Source organism: Pseudochaenichthys georgianus, chromosome 5 (genome assembly GCF_902827115.2).
Source record: "Pseudochaenichthys georgianus chromosome 5, fPseGeo1.2, whole genome shotgun sequence".
Lineage (NCBI taxonomy): Eukaryota > Metazoa > Chordata > Actinopteri > Perciformes > Channichthyidae > Pseudochaenichthys > Pseudochaenichthys georgianus.
The window spans coordinates 46,124,492-46,143,294 of record NC_047507.1 but is presented as its reverse complement, the minus strand read 5'-3'; the positions used below and the strand labels follow the sequence as shown (position 1 = coordinate 46,143,294).

At 43.7% G+C, this 18,803-nt stretch overlaps 1 protein-coding gene across 3 annotated transcripts in view; it reads left to right on the top strand.

Annotated features, from left to right (window-relative positions):
* Positions 1-248: 248 nt before the first annotated feature.
* The window catches only part of ptpdc1a (protein tyrosine phosphatase domain containing 1a), a 42,680-nt gene continuing 24,125 nt past the window's right edge, over positions 249-18,803 (top strand). For 2 of the 3 annotated variants that reach the window (XM_034083722.2, XM_034083721.2), the window contains exons 1-3: positions 249-430; positions 8,455-8,550; positions 12,559-12,730. In XM_034083722.2, coding sequence (XP_033939613.1) covers positions 8,463-8,550; positions 12,559-12,730 — 260 coding nt within the window. In that variant the 5' untranslated portion in view covers positions 249-430; positions 8,455-8,462. Of the gene's footprint in view, positions 431-8,454; positions 8,551-12,558; positions 12,731-18,803 lie in introns of those variants that run through there. The other variant, XM_034083723.2, reaches the window with a different exon arrangement.

The window sequence follows — 18,803 nt, the reverse complement described above, 5'->3', positions numbered from 1 at the left end:
CTAATCACACTAAGTAGGCTACAGTGAGTCAGTAATGAAGAGAGGATAGTCAAGTTAACTAAGTCAATATCCTATAAAATTACAAGTTGGACATCTGTAAAACAGCCTGTCTGAAAAAAAGGCCAAACATAGCTTTTGTAAACTGTGAGCTATAATGAGTTTATACTGTGACGAGAAACCCTAACCCTATTTTCCATTCATCAACATCTCGATTCTTCACTACTACTGCTTCTGTGCAGTCACGTGACGCCACTGGACCGTGGCAACATGTCAGGTTGCTAAGTGAGGTTGTAAGCTAGCTGCACTTAGCGGACCCAACGATGTGGCTAGAGGTAAAACCCCGCTTTGATTGGTGCCAGCGATCGAACAAGCATGGACTCAGAGGGATGAATCGACGTTGTCCGATATTGTGAATAAAGACCCGGACTCGGTAAGTTCGCCCTTCATTAGCCACTACGTTAGCCCAGTGAAGACAGTCCAGTAAGCTAACTAGCTAGCGTTAGCGTTAAGTGTTCGGCTGGCAGCATCAGCACCACAACGTTTACGAGCACTTACGTTACGCAACGTTCAACGGTTCAACTTAAACGTTATTTTTCTAGGGCAGGATACGCGTTCACACTAACTGTACGATAACGCTGAGCTGTGCTGCCAGGCTAATGGACACATGAGCTGCGGTGAGAGCAGGACATGATGCTGCTCTCTGTCACTGAGTGAACACATACACTCCAACACCTGCAGGCACATATGGTCTTTTACCAAACAAGGACATTTGTGCTTTTAAATAGCTTCAATATTATTGTTAAAAATACATATTGATTGTGCTGTTATTCACTATCATCTTACTTCAACCGATACAGTCCAGGTTCTGTAAATATCCCCTCTTTCTGTTTTCAAAGACATGTAATGTGTAATTGGAAAAGCACTAATGATGGCTTTCCTCCATCTGAGCATCAGAGTAATGAGCTGCCCCGGCCTGTTCACCATTCATCGTAATACATCCAGACAGAGAGTATATATTGGATTATTTTTCAACTATGACACATCGATAAAGTGGTGACAATGTCTTGAGTTACAACATTTATTTTTAAGAAGTCCTTAATCAAGCCTGCTAAGTGATTATTATTTTAGTTTACACATTTAAGGGTTTATTGCCAGCCTTCTTCCTTGCATTTGGAAGTTTAAAGAGTGTTTCCTTGCCTGGTGTTCAACATGAGTTACCATGGAGATCTTGCCCAGTAAGAAGTGGTCCTGCAGGACTGAGAAAACAGAGTTAACCCTGAAGATACCTGGCTAACCCCAAATCCTGCTTCGAGTACAGGCTACTGGTAGGGGAACATAGGGGATTAACATTGCATATGTTTGGAATTGAGACAGTTCAGAGGGGACAGCAGGGTTTTCTTGGGGGGACCGTAGATCACTGCAGTAACCACCTATGTAGGAATAACATAATACAGAGAATGAGATAAAACCTTAACGTTAGGCTACTAAAAAGCATCTTTGTCATGGGGAAAAGGAAATCAACAGGGAGCTAAAATGAATCCTTGTCATGACCTATGTTTGTGCTAGCTAATTATATAGGCTAAATGACTAGTAACATTTTAAATCATTGAGGCAAACTGCATGGCATTGTACACAGTTACAGTCAAGTCACAAGTTACAAGTTACAAGTTACAGTCAAGTCCGAAAGGATAGCCTACTTACTGTGTCTCTGACAGGACTTAACATTGTGTCCAGTAAGTTCTTATCACATTGATCTGGGTATAATTCAGTCTGGTCATTGATAATACTTAAGTCATGTATGATTACATCTACAGAGCCATGATCTGTTTGGCCTATGCCAGGGAAAACAAATGTGCACATTTAGGTTAAAAAAATGCAGTTAACATCACTTTATGTGGTTTATTATGAAGTTATTGAGGTATTTTAGTCAAAGGTGAAACAAAACAGACATGATGGGTTACAGAGGGTCTTCTCATGCCCACACCTTTACCTTTTATGCCTCCTAGGACTTAGGACATAATTCACCATTGTCTGTGGTTAACACTAACAATCAACTTATGTGCCCTGTAGGGGATGGTAAAACATCAACTTCACACTAACACATTAACAGGTTGATTTTTTTTAAAGATACAGGCCCTTTAATAATAGGAACCAATGTCCTTTTCCTATTCGGGCTTGCTCTATTATTAAATATCAAAAATAATATGGTCAAAAGCTGGACACACTAAAGACCTAACACAGGTGTTTTCACGTGGGTGACACTATAGTGCAGGGGTATTCAACTAAAATTCAACGAGGTCCAGTTAGAGAAAATCTCCCCATGCAAAGGTCCGGAGGTTCAAAATGTCTAACTTGCTTTATGAATTAGTGTGATATATATTGAAGTATCCTGGAGTGGAGTACACCAGCTGGGCGTAAGCTGGGCGTAACTCTACGTCCGACGTAGAACCGAAGGTTAAGACCGAAATAAAGTTATGACTGGTGCACCACTTAGACTTAAGCCCATGCGTTGCGCCCGGGTGTAACTTTTACGCCTAGTATGGAGCAGGCGTAAATCGGAAAGAGAGACTAGTATCCATAGTAACGTAAAATAGGCAAGAAGGAAAATAACTATGGCAGTGCGTCTTGTTTACATGTTGTAACAACGAAAGGGCATTAAGAAGAGAAAGAGTCGTCCGTGATGGAACAAACCCACTGGACATCTATTCAGTGAGCTGATAGAGAGGTTTCGTTTCAGCAGACAAGCCCTTTTTGATTGAATCGAGGAGATCTCCCCTCAACAACAGAACGGATCAGACAGAAACGCTGCGCTCTCCCCAACCTTGCAGGTGCTGATTGCGCTCAGATTTTACTTTAATACTATGTGAGACATGATTAATGTTCATCGCACAACTGCATGTCGGGCTATTAGACACGTTTCCTTGGCTCTCCAGCGCCGCCTTAGGAATTATATTCACTTACCAACACAAGAAGAAGCAGCAAAATCCTCCTGGCATCCGTGACGAATTAACCGCAATCACATAATAATCAACATAGCCCTGTATATTTGTAATATGAACGCTGCTCCCATTGTGACCACATATTTTCATTAGGCCGTTTTATAGCCTATTTTATTCAAAAAACACACACAAGAACATTAGATAACAACATTTGGAGAACTATTAACATGAAATTGAGATACAACAAATATGATTAGAGAATGGTGAATGACAAATTGTCTTCTTCAGTGATTCTTTGCTGATTCTTAAGAATTATAATTTGGAGTCTTAATTTCTCCTTCTCCAGCTCAATGTTGTCATGTTCCGCTCTCAGTTGTGCGGTCTCCACCTCCACACGAACGATCTCTTTCTCCACCAGTTCACGCTGTAGCTCTGTAAAATCCCTCTTTCTTTTTCGGGGTGTGGGCGTCATTTTTCTCTTCTTTTGTTTTCCGTTATCCATGACTTCGTTATCCAAGTCTTAGTTTGCTCTGAATGGAGGAGTTCGAGTGTTAAATTATGTAGACGTGTGTTGCTTGGCAACAATTACTGTTTTGCGTGTATTCACGTGGACGCGCATCTTAAGACCAGGCGCAGCTACGCCCGAGACTAGTCAGGCTTGGTGCACTCGGTGTAAATTCGAATCACTAAGTCAGACGTAGCTAAGCCCGACGTTAGAGTTAAGACCTACCTTTTTACGCCCAGCTGGTGCACTCCACTCCTGTAGCTTTATCAACGTCTGCATGTAATCAACAACTGACTGCCAAATAAAGAAAGTACAATTCATAAAGAACAATATTTATATATATTTTGTCAATTAACATTGAACTACACAGATATACTGTGGATATGTGTAATGTTCCTCTCGGACTGCTTTTAAAAATGAAATAGAGAAAATAAATAAAATAGCTTTTGAAAATGTGTGCATCTTAAAAGTGCTTAATTTTAGATAAATAAAATAAGCTGCAGCAGCAGCAGCTTGAGTTTCCCTTTTTCTTTGTTAACCGTTTCACATCATGACTTAACAGTTTCAGATGATTATAGAACAATATCAGTCTTTACACATCATAACAATTGAACAGTTTTAAAGTGTCTCTTTCTTTCCCTCTTATATTGCAGTCCCTCGCTCACTTTTTGTATTCAGTGCGAGAATTGAGCTGGAGCTTGTCCTGCCAGGAGTTTAAATCTGGGCTGAAATGGTGTCAGGGCCATTCTCATACACATGCAGGTGCTCATTGGTTAGCCGCGGTTAGCCTGCGCTGGAACCATATTTAGTTTAATTTTGATCCTGGTGGAATGATCATATTGGGCTCTGAGACTGCTTATTTTCTGTGACCTCAGTTCTGACTTGAGAGGGAATGTTGTGTGTTGTCTCATAGTGGTGTTTTGTCACTTTGAATGAGCGCCACGGTCTCTGAACAAATGAGACACACTGGTTCTGTGCTCCCAGTGGGCAGGATGAACATGAACGAGTCCACTCAGGGTTCAAAGCTCTGTTCTCACCGTCCACTTTCCTCTTCTTGGAGAGCGCCATGTGTCATTATGTGTCTCTCCCTGTCTGCCGCTAACTCGCCTGTTCACTCTCCTCTCCGCTTCTCTCCCTGTATCGCTAATTATTCTCTTCACTCACTTTCCTCTCTCCGCTTCTCTCTGCCGCTCACTCATCTCTTCTTCTGTGTTTCTCTCCCTGTATCTCTATCTCGTCTCTTCTTCTGTGTTTCTCTCCCTGTATCTCTCACTCGTCTCTTCTTCTGTGTTTCTCTCCCTGTATCTCTCTCGTCTCTTCTTCTGTGTTTCTCTCCCTGTATCTCTCTCTCGTCTCTTCTTCTGTGTTTCTCTCCCTGTATCTCTATCTCGTCTCTTCTTCTGTGTTTCTCTCCCTGTATCTCTCTCTCGTCTCTTCTTCTGTGTTTCTCTCCCTGTATCTCTCTCTCGTCTCTTCTTCTGTGTTTCTCTCCCTGTATCTCTCACTCGTCTCTTCTTCTGTGTTTCTCTCCCTGTATCTCTCACTCATCTCTTCTTCTGTGTTTCTCTCCCTGTATCTCTCACTCGTCTCTTCTTCTGTGTTTCTCTCCCTGTATCTCTCACTCATCTCTTCTGTGTTTCTCTCCCTGTATCTCTCACTCATCTCTTCTTCTGTGTTTCTCTCCCTGTATCGCACTCTCGTCTCTTCTTCTGTGTTTCTCTCCCTGTATCTCTCTCTCGTCTCTTCTTCTGTGTTTCTCTCCCTGTATCACTCACTCATCTCTTCTTCTGTGTTTCTCTCCCTGTATCTCTCGTCTCTTCTTCTGTGTTTCTCTCCCTGTATCACTCACTCATCTCTTCTTCTGTGTTTCTCTCCCTGTATCTCTCTCTCGTCTCTTCTTCTCTGTTTCTCTCCCTGTATCTCACTCTCGTCTCTTCTTCTGTGTTTCTCTCCCTGTATCTCTCTTGTCTCTTCTTCTGTGTTTCTCTCCCTGTATCTCTCTCTCGTCTCTTCTTCTCTGTTTCTCTCCCTGTATCTCACTCTCGTCTCTTCTTCTGTGTTTCTCTCCCTGTATCTCTCTCGTCTCTTCTTCTGTGTTTCTCTCCCTGTATCTCTATCTCGTCTCTTCTTCTGTGTTTCTCTCCCTGTATCGCTCACTCGTCTCTTCTTCTGTGTTTCTCTCCCTGTATCGCTCACTCGTCTCTTTCGCCCCCTGTCGGCAGCGGTTAAAATAGAATCGCCCCGTCAACATTGAAATCCCCTATTAATGTATTGATTATAGGTCCGGGTCCGTATAGGTCGGTCTCTGGGTCCGGATCCGGACCGCGGTCCGCCTGTTGCTGACCCCTGGACTGATGTGTCTTCTAAAAACTGGCAGTAGGTTTGGGAGTTGATTTTGAGTCCATCTTCAACCCAAAAAGGTCCAACTAGCTCATCTTTAATAATAACGGCCCATACCAGAACCCCACCTCCACCTTTTTGGTGTCTGAGTTGAAGTGGAGCTCTGTGCCCGTTACTGATCCAGCCACGGGCCCATCCATCTGGTTCGTCAAGAGTCACCCTCATCGCTGGAGGATAATGGCTTCCTGGTGGCTTCATGTTTGATTCTTCTCAGATCTTTGGCAGTTAATTTGCGTCTTTTTTTCTCATCACGTTTCTTGCCACCCTGTTGACTATATGCAACAAAACGTTTGATGGTTCTGTGATCACGCCCCAATATCTTAGCAATTTCAAGAGAATGCATCCCTCTGAAAGAAATGTTACAATGTTTGACTTTACAGAGTCAGTTAAATCTCTTTATTGGCCCATTTTGCCTGATATAATAATTCTGCACACCTTGATATAGGGTGTTGATCTCCATAGGCCACACCCTAGTGTTGTCACGATACCAACATTTTGGTTTTGATACCGATACCAAGTCAAGAATTGCGATTCCGTTTCTTTTTCGATACTTTTCTTTTATTATTTTCATGATCAATACAATTGTAGTTTATCTGTTAAGTGTTTTCTTACAACATGGTCTCTTCTTTATACTTGAGTTTGTGATTTCTTTGATAGTTACATTTATATTTTATTAACATGTAATAGTACAGTAATATAAATAATTATTGACAAAATGTACATTGCAGATGTTAGCCACATTGGTAAGTTAGCTAAAAAGATAGCCATATTAGACAGTTATCATTGCCATTAATTGCCTCGTCAAACTACGAAAACGTTCGTTTGTCACAAAATAAATTACACTTGTTTGACTTAGATTTGAGGGCATGGCTTGAGCATGATGTAACTATGTTATCTATCACATTCGCTAACCTGTCTGTCTTTAAGTTCTTTAAACAGCTCTGGATGCCGGTCGGCGAGGTGCTTAGCCAAGTCTGATGTGTTGGCTCCCTTGGTTTGCAGGGATCTAAAACATTTCTCACAGACAGGCCTCGTGGTGTCCGTAGGCTTGCCCTCACTGTCAGAGGTATAGCTCAAATACTTCCAAATGTAGCTTCTAGCGTCTTTTTTGTCAACAAGCCGAGGCGCAGCGGCAGTTGCCCTCCCTCATTACACTAATACACATCAGCTGATATGCTTAAATCCAATATGCATTCAAGTTCATACAGCTTGGAGTTGGAAAATATACACAACAATTATGATATGGTCAAAATACTGACTTGCCTATTAATTGTGCACACAGTTTAATGTAAACAAATAAAACGGAGGATGTGTGCAAGTCACTAAGTAGAACTTTATTTCTTCTGCCATCACCATTTGACTTCATATTCTGCTTAGATCTCAGGTGTGTCTGCCTCTCAGTCCCCAAAAGCTGGTTACAGATCTTTAATGAATCAGGATACAATGTGACGTGTTGGATGAAAGCATGGTATTGAACATGGTTTCAAGGTGCATATGAACTATCATGACATTTTTAGATTTGAAATGTGAAATTTGACAAAACGTTGTCAAAATATGTATCAGTGCAACATTTCAAAATGAAGCAACGTGTTTAGTTTACTTACTATAGTTTTTAATGTATTCTAGAATGTATTGCAGTAAGACTTTCTGGACGATTGTATACTGTATTTTTACAGGGTTACAGTTTTCCTTGATTCTTGTTTTAAGTCCAGGTGAAACTAGTTTGTCGTGTGAAAGTGCACAGTGGCCTGTGGTTCCAAAAACAGGTGCTGGGTCCCCTGATATTTTTTTTGGGGGGGGGGGGAACGACATGACAAAGTCTAAGAACCTTGGCTCTAGACAACACAAAGAGGTGTAGTTGAAAGTGAAACAATGTCAAATTCCATTCAGTTGTTTGTATGCTATTCCCTTTATAGTAAACTCACTGTAAACAATCCTTACTCTTAAATCAAGCCAACTTTATTGACTTTATCTAAAAGGAAGGAAAAAGCAGTGGTCATGGAATCATTTGCCCATCAAAAAGTAAGCCATTGAACTCCAGCGACCCTGCTTAATTGTTAATGGAGCACAGTGAGGAGCTGTAAAGGTGCAGAGTTTCACTTCTGCATCACCGTTGATGAGGCCCATTAGAGCTGTGTGTAATGTGAGAGAAAGTAGGTCCCTGTAGTTCAATGACTCTCTGAGAAACAACTCTAACCAGGCTACCTAAATCAGATGCAAGTCAGCAAGCTGCACCCTAGCTGATGGACGTTTTCATTTGCTTATCGATGCGTGTGGCCCATTGAAACGGGAGTATTTGACCTAACAGTGTGAGTGTGATGATGCTCATGTTGTGTCTGGCTGCTGCTGGAGACAGTGTGGTGGTTCTGTGGCCCCCAGGCCCGGCCCACCTGCTCCCAGAGGTGTAACGGTCACACTGACACATGAGCTGCTGACACGGTGACTCGTTTTCCTCTCCCCGTGGGTTATCTTGCCAGGCAACGCTGCTCAGGCTCCTCAGATCTCATGTGTGTGCACCTTGTTACCTAAGCTTCCGAGTGTTGAGCTGTTTATCTTTCCTATTTTTGTTTCACCGTCCTTTGACACTCAATGTTTATTCACATATTTCAGCCTCTGCCATGGCAGCTGGTGTCAGCATTCTGAGTGACCTGCCTTACTCCACGAGAGGAGCCTGCGGCGAAGAGATCAGCACAGAGATGGAGACGGGTAGGAAAGCTCTACACAAAAACAACACGACTAGCTGCTTGATCTTTTACCTTCAAACAATGGCACAGGACTGTACACTTGGTATGGTGAACCGTTGAACAATACATGAACAAGAGTTAAGACAAGAGGCAGTGTGACAGCGTAGCCATTTGCAGTTCAAGACAAATCTTTCAGGTGAAACAACAAGAGTTCTTCAGGGTCTTTGTAGCAGGACATTTGGTGTAAGGTGGATTTAGGAGTACTCCAGACTTGATTTAGGAAACATCAAATGTAATATCTGAAAGGTTTGTTGCTACATGATGTAATGCTTACTTTACAGGTTAAGAAACATCTATCCACCTTATTTATACAATTACATTAAGCAAGCAGCACCTCCTTCCTATCGATGCTAGTTATACAGTGTTTGGTGAATTAGACATCTGTGATCATGCGTTTTGACAAAGCTTGCCCTAAAAGGTATTTTTCTTTTTAATAATTCCATTCTTTATGATGCAGTCACAGCTGTAGATGATTTTATAAATAATTATCATATGTCCTGTCTCTCTCCTATGTCTCCTATCCCTGCCATCAGAAAAAGGTTAAAGTAGACAATGTGTCTCCTTTGCAGTTTCCTAGAGCAGGGGTTTTCAAAGTGTGGGAAGGTGAGCCTCCCCTCAGAGAACATAAGAATAGCCGCGCCCCCCCTCCCAATTATTATTGCTATTATTTTTATTAGTATTATTATTGTTATTGTTGTTGTTGCTATAATGCAGGGGTATTCAATTGCATTTCAAAGAGGTCCGGTAAGAGAACATGTCATTAAAGGCTCTGTTTTCGCCGTCTACCTTCCGCCACTTGAAATGACCGACTGTTTCTCTCCTCTCGTCTCTGTGTTTGAATCTCTCGTGCTGACTCACTGACTGCACCAACTCCTTAAAACATTAAACAATAACTTTTTAAAACCTTTTTATCTTTATGTTTTAAACATATTGTGTACAACTCCCCCATTACATTATTACATTGCATTTAGCTGACGCTTTTATCCAAAGCGACTTACAATAAGTGCATTCGACCAGGAAGACACAACCTTGAAGAAAACAGAATCATAAAGTACATCAGGTTTCATAGAGCCAAGTATTTCAAGTGCTACTCAACTGGCTTTAGATAAGCCAGTCCTTTATTAGTATATAAGTGCTTTGTTAGCAGTCCACTACTTGGACTATTCCTTGCACCCCTCTAGAATAAGGCCGAATGGTCTCAACCACATCGCATCACTAACGTGCACTTGTTGCTATAACAAGATCGCAAGGACACTGGTAGCGATCGGACAATTGAGTGTTGTTCAGTTTGTGTGTTGTGGAACATGCGTGTGCGTGCATGAAAATATATCACACACCCAATTACAATTGCATGTTCAATTCACTGCCCTGGAAGTTAATAAAGTGGTTAATGTTGGAACAGCCTGTGGACAGCCGTTCTTCCTTGCATGTCAGTCGCCGACACCTTCTTACAGAGGACAGGCAAATCTAGCTGCAGCACGACCCGTATATTTTCGCACACCGTGTTCTCAACACATTTTCTTAATATTTTTAACATTTTCAACATCGTGGATAAATCCTTATATGCTCCCGGCAACACACTGAACGAAACTTTGCCTCCTTATTACACTCACCCCTACTTTAGTGGGAACAATGAGTCTGCGTCTTTGATGCACACAGGAATACACGCAGACCATCCTCTGGCTGCAGCCTTGACCGGAACTTGCTTTTGATCAAAGTCAATGTGTAAAACCCGCACTCACACAGGGAGGTGGAGGTGAAGGGAATGAGCACTTTTACAGCCTTTTTGGCGAGGTGGGGGAACTCGTTCTCCACAGACATCTTTTTCTTGTTCTTTTTTTTCTCACGCTGCGCCTCCCCTGAAGCTCTCTGGCGCCCCCCAGGGGAGGCGCGCCTCACACTTTGAAAACTGCTGTCCTAGACCATCTTAAAAAATATGCATAATGGATACAAATAACCTTATAAAACTGTGGACAACTGTTCTAATCTTAGTTATTTGACTGAATAAGAATAAAGGGAAAAGTTACTTTTATAATTGATGTATATAACCTGAAATTAATTAATAGATGTTTCGCACTTTATTACATTTCTGTTATATTTCATACATTATTGTTATATTCAGTACATTTCTGTTTTGCCGACTGTAAATTAGGGTTACCTTAACACACTCTAGCACTCAAAGCACAGTGAACAATAATTGCTATTGGGTTTTGCATTTCAGGGAGGGCCCCATACTGTAACCAACATTAAAAGGGTCTTTTCCTCTTTCATTCCCAAGCTGCTTTCCTCAGATCTGTGTTGTGTATCTGTGTGTGTGTGTGCAACATTCGTATCGAGTTTCATTTGCCTCTCTTTGATCAATCTGAGCCTAGAACGCCACTCCTTTGGTGGTTACGGCCCCTACACACGCGGCGTGCGTTGTCGCTTGCCGGCGGGGGGGGCTGAAACTCGACCAAGAACCAATCACATGAATCTCCCGCCCCTGACACACAAGCACGCGGTTTGATTGGCTAGAACTTGTACTGGCATATAATTCGATTGGCTGACGCCTCCGTCGAAGCGTCAAAAGTAGAACATTGCTCTACTTTTGAAGAGAGCACCGCGAGAAAAGCTACGCTTTGCTCCCACAATGCAGTTCGGCGAGGCATGACGTCACCCCATTCAAAGTGAATGGGCAGAAGCGTTGAAGTGGCAACGCACGCCGCCATGTGTAGGGGCCGTTAGGGTAAGAGATGGCAGGCAGCGTGAGGAGGCACAACCAGAGGCACTTAGCCTCACCCCGGGATTCTACCGGGTCCGTATGCGCCGCGTTACGGCTGCGCCGCGGCGTTCACAGCGATCGCGGCCACTCTAGTCAATGGGTGTTATTCCACCAGACGTGGCGCCGCATTACGGTTCAGAAGCGTCCCAGAAGCGTCTCGGTGCTGGGCTCCGCTAAAAATACGCGGCTGGTCTATTTTCGACGCGCGGGGCGTTGCATAGCGCCGGGCTGGAAGTGGACCGGTCAGAGCATCCAGTCAATCCCCAAAATAAAATTATTTTGCAGACCCTATCCCTCCGTAGTCTTTCAAGTAGGAGATGCTAGCGTTCTCCTCCGGTTTACAGGCACTGTATACATTAGCCTATAAATATATATATATATATATATATATATATATATATATACTGTATAATAGAATAATTCTGATGATGAATGCATTTTTTTACCACTAAAATACAGCAACACATCTTTGATTTATGTCGTTTATAACTGGACTATTACAATTATTATTAATTTTGTCTGTATAAAGTAGCCTGTCCAGGAAATATTCCCAAATCAACAAAAACTGCGAGCCGGCATGCAAGACGCTCTGCTTCTGAAACGCGTCCGGTGGGGTTTGACACTGTAGGAGGAACAAAACCGCGGCGCAGCCATAACGCTGCGCAGACGGACCCGGTGGAATCCCGGGGTCAGGCATCTTACTGGATGTCCTGAAGCGCTAGCAGAGCTCAGCCCTGGAGATCACCTCCTCCTGCTACAGAGGAACGGTGGCTGTCGGTGTCAACTCAGCCTCAGCTAGCTAGAATTGTTCTCGTTTAGAAACAAGACCATTACAGACTGTTCAATTGACCCAGTAAAGCTCACAGTAGCTTATTTTTGACACCAGCATAGAGGTACATGTATTCAATAGTGAAAAGATTACAAATGTATAACTTTGATTTATAGCGCCGTGTTAACCAGAGCCAACGTGGCTGGTTGCCAGGATGGCGATCATTATCGGGAATCATTTCCAGCTTTACACACTGAACTTTTTGATTGCCATCCTTGCAACATCCCAGGACTCATAGTAACACGGTATCAAAATGGCAAGAAAGAAGTACGCGAATAGATACACAGACTGAAAACAAATGAAAGTGTTTAGCATTCAGGGCTTGAGTGTTATTTAAATGTTATGATGTTTTTATTTTTTTCTGTTTGATTTTCTGAAAGCCAATGCTAGGATCCCGACAGCAAAGTACACCAAGATGGGGGAAACCCTGAGGCATGTCATCCCTGGTCACATGCAGTGTTCCATGGCCTGTGGAGGAAAAGCCTGTAAATATGAGAACCCCTCTCGCTGGAGTGATGAGGAGCAAGCCATCAAGGGACTCTACTCGTCCTGGTACGTTGGGCCATCTTTTTTTCTTTTTTCTTTATTGTTTTTTTGCATATAGACAATACATAAGACCGTACACAAACATCCTCAAGACATAACAAAATTAAGTAAAAAAAGTCACATAAATATGATAAATCAATTAAATGACCTACACAAACATGTGGGCAGGCTATGTAAGGAAATATACAAACATGTAGGCAGATATGAAAGGCTTCCATCCTTCCTCCAGCAGAGGGACATCAATCATCTCCAGTTTGCTGACCCAGAATACTCTCTAGATTATTACATTACATTGCATTGCATTTAGCTGACGCTTTTATCCAAAGCGACTTACAATAAGTACATTCGACCAGGAAGACACAACCTTGAAGAAAACAGAATCATAAAGTACATCAGGTTTCATAGAGCCAAACATTTCAAGTGCTACTCAACTGGCTTTAGATAAGCCAGTCCTTTATTAGTATAAGTGCTCTGTTAGCAGTTCTTTGTTAGTCATTCTATCGCTCGAAGTGGAGTCGAAAGAGATGAGTTTTCAGTCTGCGCCGGAAGGTGTGTAAGCTTTCTGCCGTCCTGATTTCAATGGGAGCTCATTCCACCATTTTGGAGCCGGATAGCAAACCCACGTGGATCAGCATGTTCCAGATAGTTAAGGAAAGGGCCCCATACTTTTTTTTTAATAGTTCTTGTTTTCCTTTAATTGAATTGGTTATTTTCTCTAATGAGACGCATGCAGACAGTTCTTTTAGCCATTTTCCAATACTTGGACATTTTTCCATGAAAGTGCTATCATGCGTTTTGCCTGTAGCAGACATATTTAAAAAGATTTGTTCCTTCTTCCTTATTTTGTGTTCTTTTGGGTAACACCCTAACAAAAAAAACTTGGGCTCCATGGTTAACTGCATCGATAAAATATCTTCTATCATACATTTTACCTCTTCCCAAAACGTTTTTTATCTTGGTACACTCCCAAACACAATGAAAACCTTTTCCCTTAGATTTTCCTAAAACCTACATTTAAAAACGTTTTAAATGTGTTTGGGATAATTGGTTTGCTCCAATATAGCTTCTAATTTGTAAACATTTGCAAAAATGCTTCGGTGAAATGTTGTGCTTGATTGCAAGCTCCTCAAAGACATCAGTTTCTCATCATCGAGCCTATATAGATCCTGAATTCTCTGGACCCCCTGATCTGACCAAATCTTAAACCCACTATCCGCTCTGCCTGGAGTAATGTCATCATTTCCCTAAATTGGACTCAAACGTGAGAGAGAAAGGTTCGCCCAAGTACTTCCTCGCTTCATGCCAGACTCTAATCATGTTCCTAGTAATAGGGTTAGTTTATAAAAAAAAGTGTCTTAATTAATAATAATTCCTTATATTTATTATAGCGCTTTTCCAGATGCTCAAAGCGCTTTACATATACACATTACACATATTTTGTATACATGCAATGGTCACTGTGGACAATACCCACAGGAGCAAGTTCAGGTGAAGTGTCTCGCCCAAGGACACACCGGCTTTACAGACGCAGCAGCGGCGGGTTTCACCCCTTGATCTGATGATCATTGCACAGCGCACTGCGCCACACCGTCCATCTTCACGCCTCGAGGTCATCGAGGCGCTTTTACAAGTACACATTAGTATTATACATGTACTGTGGACAATACCCACAGGAGCAACTCCGGGTGAAGTGTCTTGCCCAAGGACACAACGGCCTGACGCAGTGGCGGCGGGAGCGGGTTTCGAACTGAAGTTCCCCAGCACCCCCCTTGATCTGATGATCGGATGCACAGACCACTGCGCCACCCGTCCCGTCTTCACACTAGTTGAGTACAAATACATGGGAAGAGTAACTCTAAACATTGGGACTCCATCCCTCTCCAGGCAGGGGGGTTGTGGTTTGTAAAATAAAACATACTAGTCCTAAAGTGAGTTGCCCAGTAGCACCAGAGAGGGCTAGGACAGGCTATCATAGGGCATATACAGGAGGGCCAAGCCCAGGCGGGCTCGTTTGTCGTTCCACAGAACATTCTAAAATAATTTCCTTAACTTTGAAAATAGGTTTGGAGGAGGAGGCAGGGGGATGTTTTGGAATAGATATAGCAACTTGGGAGTATGTTTACTTTTTATATATTAATTCTCCCAATTAAAAAGATCGGCATTTGCTTCCATCTATCTATTGTGCTTGTAATTGATTCCATCATAGGATCGTAAATAGAATTCACCTGGCTTATTGGTCTTATATGTTTGCATCGATTGCAGGGTTTCCCTGGTTTTTCCTGTTAAGCCCTGAGCCTGTTTTTCAGGTTTCAGGCTCGAAAATGACATGCCCAGAACAAATGACTATATCTTCATTTCTAAAAGGGGTAAATTAATAATCTTTTTTCTCAAAGCAGTGATAAACCTGTGAGTTGGATGTAGAAAAACATCTGAATCAATATAGATGTTTTTATTTTAAGTAAATTCAGATTGAACATAGTAAATAAAATGTAAATTATAGTTTCCGTCCAAAAGAAACCCTTTACTTATAGTGAAAACCACCCTTGAATGATGGGATAGTAGAGAAAAAGCTTTAGGAATCCAGACTATAACATATAATAAATACCCTGTATCAAGATTGATGGAAAACAAGTGAAATTTGACCTTTTTAGAAAAAAAAACATTTGGGTGTATTTGCCATATCTCTGGAACCCATTGGTTGATTTTGGTGATTGACACCACTTTTGAACCGTTAGAGCCAATATAATCGAGGGGAAGTTCCTAAATCCACCTACACGTTACCATTGAGGAGTGAGAGTGATGCGCATGCAGTTTTCCCAAACCGAAAGCTATGTTACGCTCTGAAAACTAAAAACGATAGTTATGGCTGTAACTACGGTTCTATGAGTCCCGGATGACCACCAGAGGCGGTGCTTTAGCACTGGATATGTCCATCGCACGCATGCGCAGTTCGAGTACCTAATAACAACAAAGTCACCTGTGACCCACGTGACGACAGCTACATAGGCCGGCGTCATTAGCGGATCGGCTCCCAGAATCTTCTCACGAGCACACAAGAATTCTGAGTGACAGGAAACTCTGGCGGTCAGTAGGGACTCATAGAACCATAGTTACAGCCCTACTGACCGTCAGAGGCGGTGCTTTAGCACTGGATGACTATACCAACCATGTCATGAAGAATCCAAGCCCTTGCTCACCACTGGAAGCAGCGGAGCTCGGCCAAAGGACCACGCACCAAAGAATGGGGAGTGGCGACATTAACCTGATAACAACTGGAGAATGTGCCAGCAGACGCCCACGACGCCGCAGCGCAGATGGTCTCCAGGGGCAGCACTCTCAGGGCAGCCCAAGATATTGAGATGCTCCATGTAGAGTGGCATCTCAGCCCTGATGGCAGGGGGCGGCCACTGGCCCCGTAAGCCTGTGAGATGGTATCGACAACCCAGTGGGGCAGCCACTGGTTAGAGGGCCTAACCTCCTTTAGTGCCGCCATGGCAAAATCAAGAGTTGCTCCGACTGCGGTATACAGGCAGTAGCCTCGATATACGCCCTTTGGGCACCCACAGGGTATAGCAACTTCGACGTGCCGTTCACCTGAATGTCAAAGCGTGCCGGCTGGGCAGGCTGATTGAAGTGGGTTTATGGAAGCACCCTGGGCAGGAATGCCACATTCACCCAAAGGGCAACACCTGAGAGCATGTATTGTTTATGGAGAGGACATGCAACTCCCCAACTCGCTTCCCTGAGGCTATGTCAAGCAAAAATGCTGCCTTCGTGGGCAGCCACCTAAGCCCCACCTTGGCTAGGGGCTCGAAGGGAGGAGATGATAGGGCATCCGGCAGCAGGGGCAGGTCCCAAGCCGGAGCCCTCTGGGTGCTATGGAGACGCTGCCGTAAAGCCCAGGACACCAACCTGTGGCACCCCGCCGTGGCGCCGTCGACCCAAACATGTCAGGCACAAATAGCAGCCACATAAACTCTGAGTGGAGTGAGAACGTCCACTATCTAGAAGGGACTGCTGTCTGGCAACAGCGTACATGCTGTCCCAAGGAACAAGCACATGCTTGCCCCCCAGTTAGGGTAGCAAGTGCGTGAGTGCAACAGCCCAAAGCTCTAGCACGTTGACATGGCGTGCACCGTCCTGGGCAGACCACAAACCCTGAACAGTCCTGCCCTGCCCTGCCGCACTGCACCCCACCCTGATAGACATGCACCTATGGTGACGGTCTCCTGGCGGGATGGGATGGCGCCCATGGGTACGCCCATCAGGAGATAGGCCCTGCCCCTCCAGCGTGACAGAGAGTGGAGGCAACGCTGCAACACCCTGACTTTCCTGAGCCACTTGGCGTCCAAGTGAAGGCTGTTCAGCCACATCTGCATGGGGCGCCACGACAGCGGGCCTAATAGCCCAATTTGGGTTATTAAACCTGTGTGCAGCCAAACGGGTTAATATAATATTTGGAGGATGAAATCCTCTTTAATGGCCACACATATAGAGCCCACAGCACACACAGTGTAGATTGTTCTCCGCATCTACCCATCCTAGTGCTAGGAGTCTAGTACTAGGAGCAGTAAATACAACAATATAGCGCTACTGCAATCAAAACCATACGTTACCGGGAGCACTGCCCTCACCGGCTGAGTTAAATAATGATGCTTAACAGTACATGCAAGGTGTTAGCCGTTAAGCGGCTGCTGCTAATAATCAAGCGATACCAAGTCAAAACACAAATGTTAAGACCAGATAATTCGTTTCTAAGGAATAGAACAGCCCGCATAGAACAGTGCTTATATGGCCTAGGACCATAGTTACAGTAGTAACTATGGCCAGTACTTACCTTACTCTCTGCACCTAAACAAAAAATGGGCTTTCCATACTAAATTGAACGAGAGACGCAGCTAAAGCTGGAAACTCAAATGCTAATGATAGCTTGGCACAACGCCACGGTCAGCAGAAGTACAACATAGCACAGCAAGGGCAACTCTTGGGAGAGGGAGCAGAAATGCTGCCTTCAACAAGAAAAAAGTTTAAGCAAAATAGCAAACAAGATAGCACGGGTAATCCCGGTTTATTCCGGCGTCAGCGAAGTGGCTGCGTGCCAGGACACGGTTAGGCTGAGCGACGCTACTGCTAACTAATTAACAAGGAAACACAGCTGAAGCTGGAAACTCTAATGCTAATGATAACTTGGCACAGCAGAAGTACAAAATAGCACAGCAAGGGCAACTCCTGGGAGAGGGAGCGGAAACACTGCCATCACCGACCAAGCCGACACCAACCTGTCCGTCGAAGTTTTCCGCGTAGCCGGCCACAGCTCCTGGGGGACAGGTAGCCCGTAGCCCCGCCTGGAATAGTCGCAAAACTGCACTCAGCCGGCTGTAAGCGGGGAAATCCTTAGATCTAACGTTCCAACGAACGCTTGTAGGTTACAAAAATGCAACCACGGTACTCTCACGAAGCGAGAAGATGAAAAGGAGCCGATCCGCTAATGACGCCGGCCTATGTAGCCATCGTCACGTGGGTCACATGTGACTTTGTTGTACTCGAACTGCGAATGCGTGCGATGGACATATCCAGTGCTAAAGCACCGCCTCTGGCAGTCAGTAGGGACGAAATAGAACTAGGCTTATTGCCATAAATATGATGATGGATTATCAGTAATCATTTCAAAGGGACACAGAGACATTGGATTAACCTTCAGCAGCGTTTATCTGCGTTTTAATGCCCTTGAACATAACTTTTGATCAGAAAACAGCAACGGTAAGACGTATTTGCCGTTTTGGCTACGTAAAGTGAAGTTGTGTGTTGTCTTTGCTTGCCTTCGCTGCCCTGAGTTTTGGTCGCACAGTGATGATACTTATACCATTGGAATCAGTGGAATCAGCTTTCAGATGATATCTTGTTTGTGCAGATCCGATGAAGTATAACATATTTCTACCGTGAGTTATGTGCTAAGTGCGTTAGCACTCTTTCGCTTAGTGCTAATTCAGAGGCTCGGCGTTAGACTTGTGTTTTGTTTCAGTAAAAATGGTTCATATCGTCAGGTAGCTGAGTTTCTTCCCGTTAAGTGGGCATGACA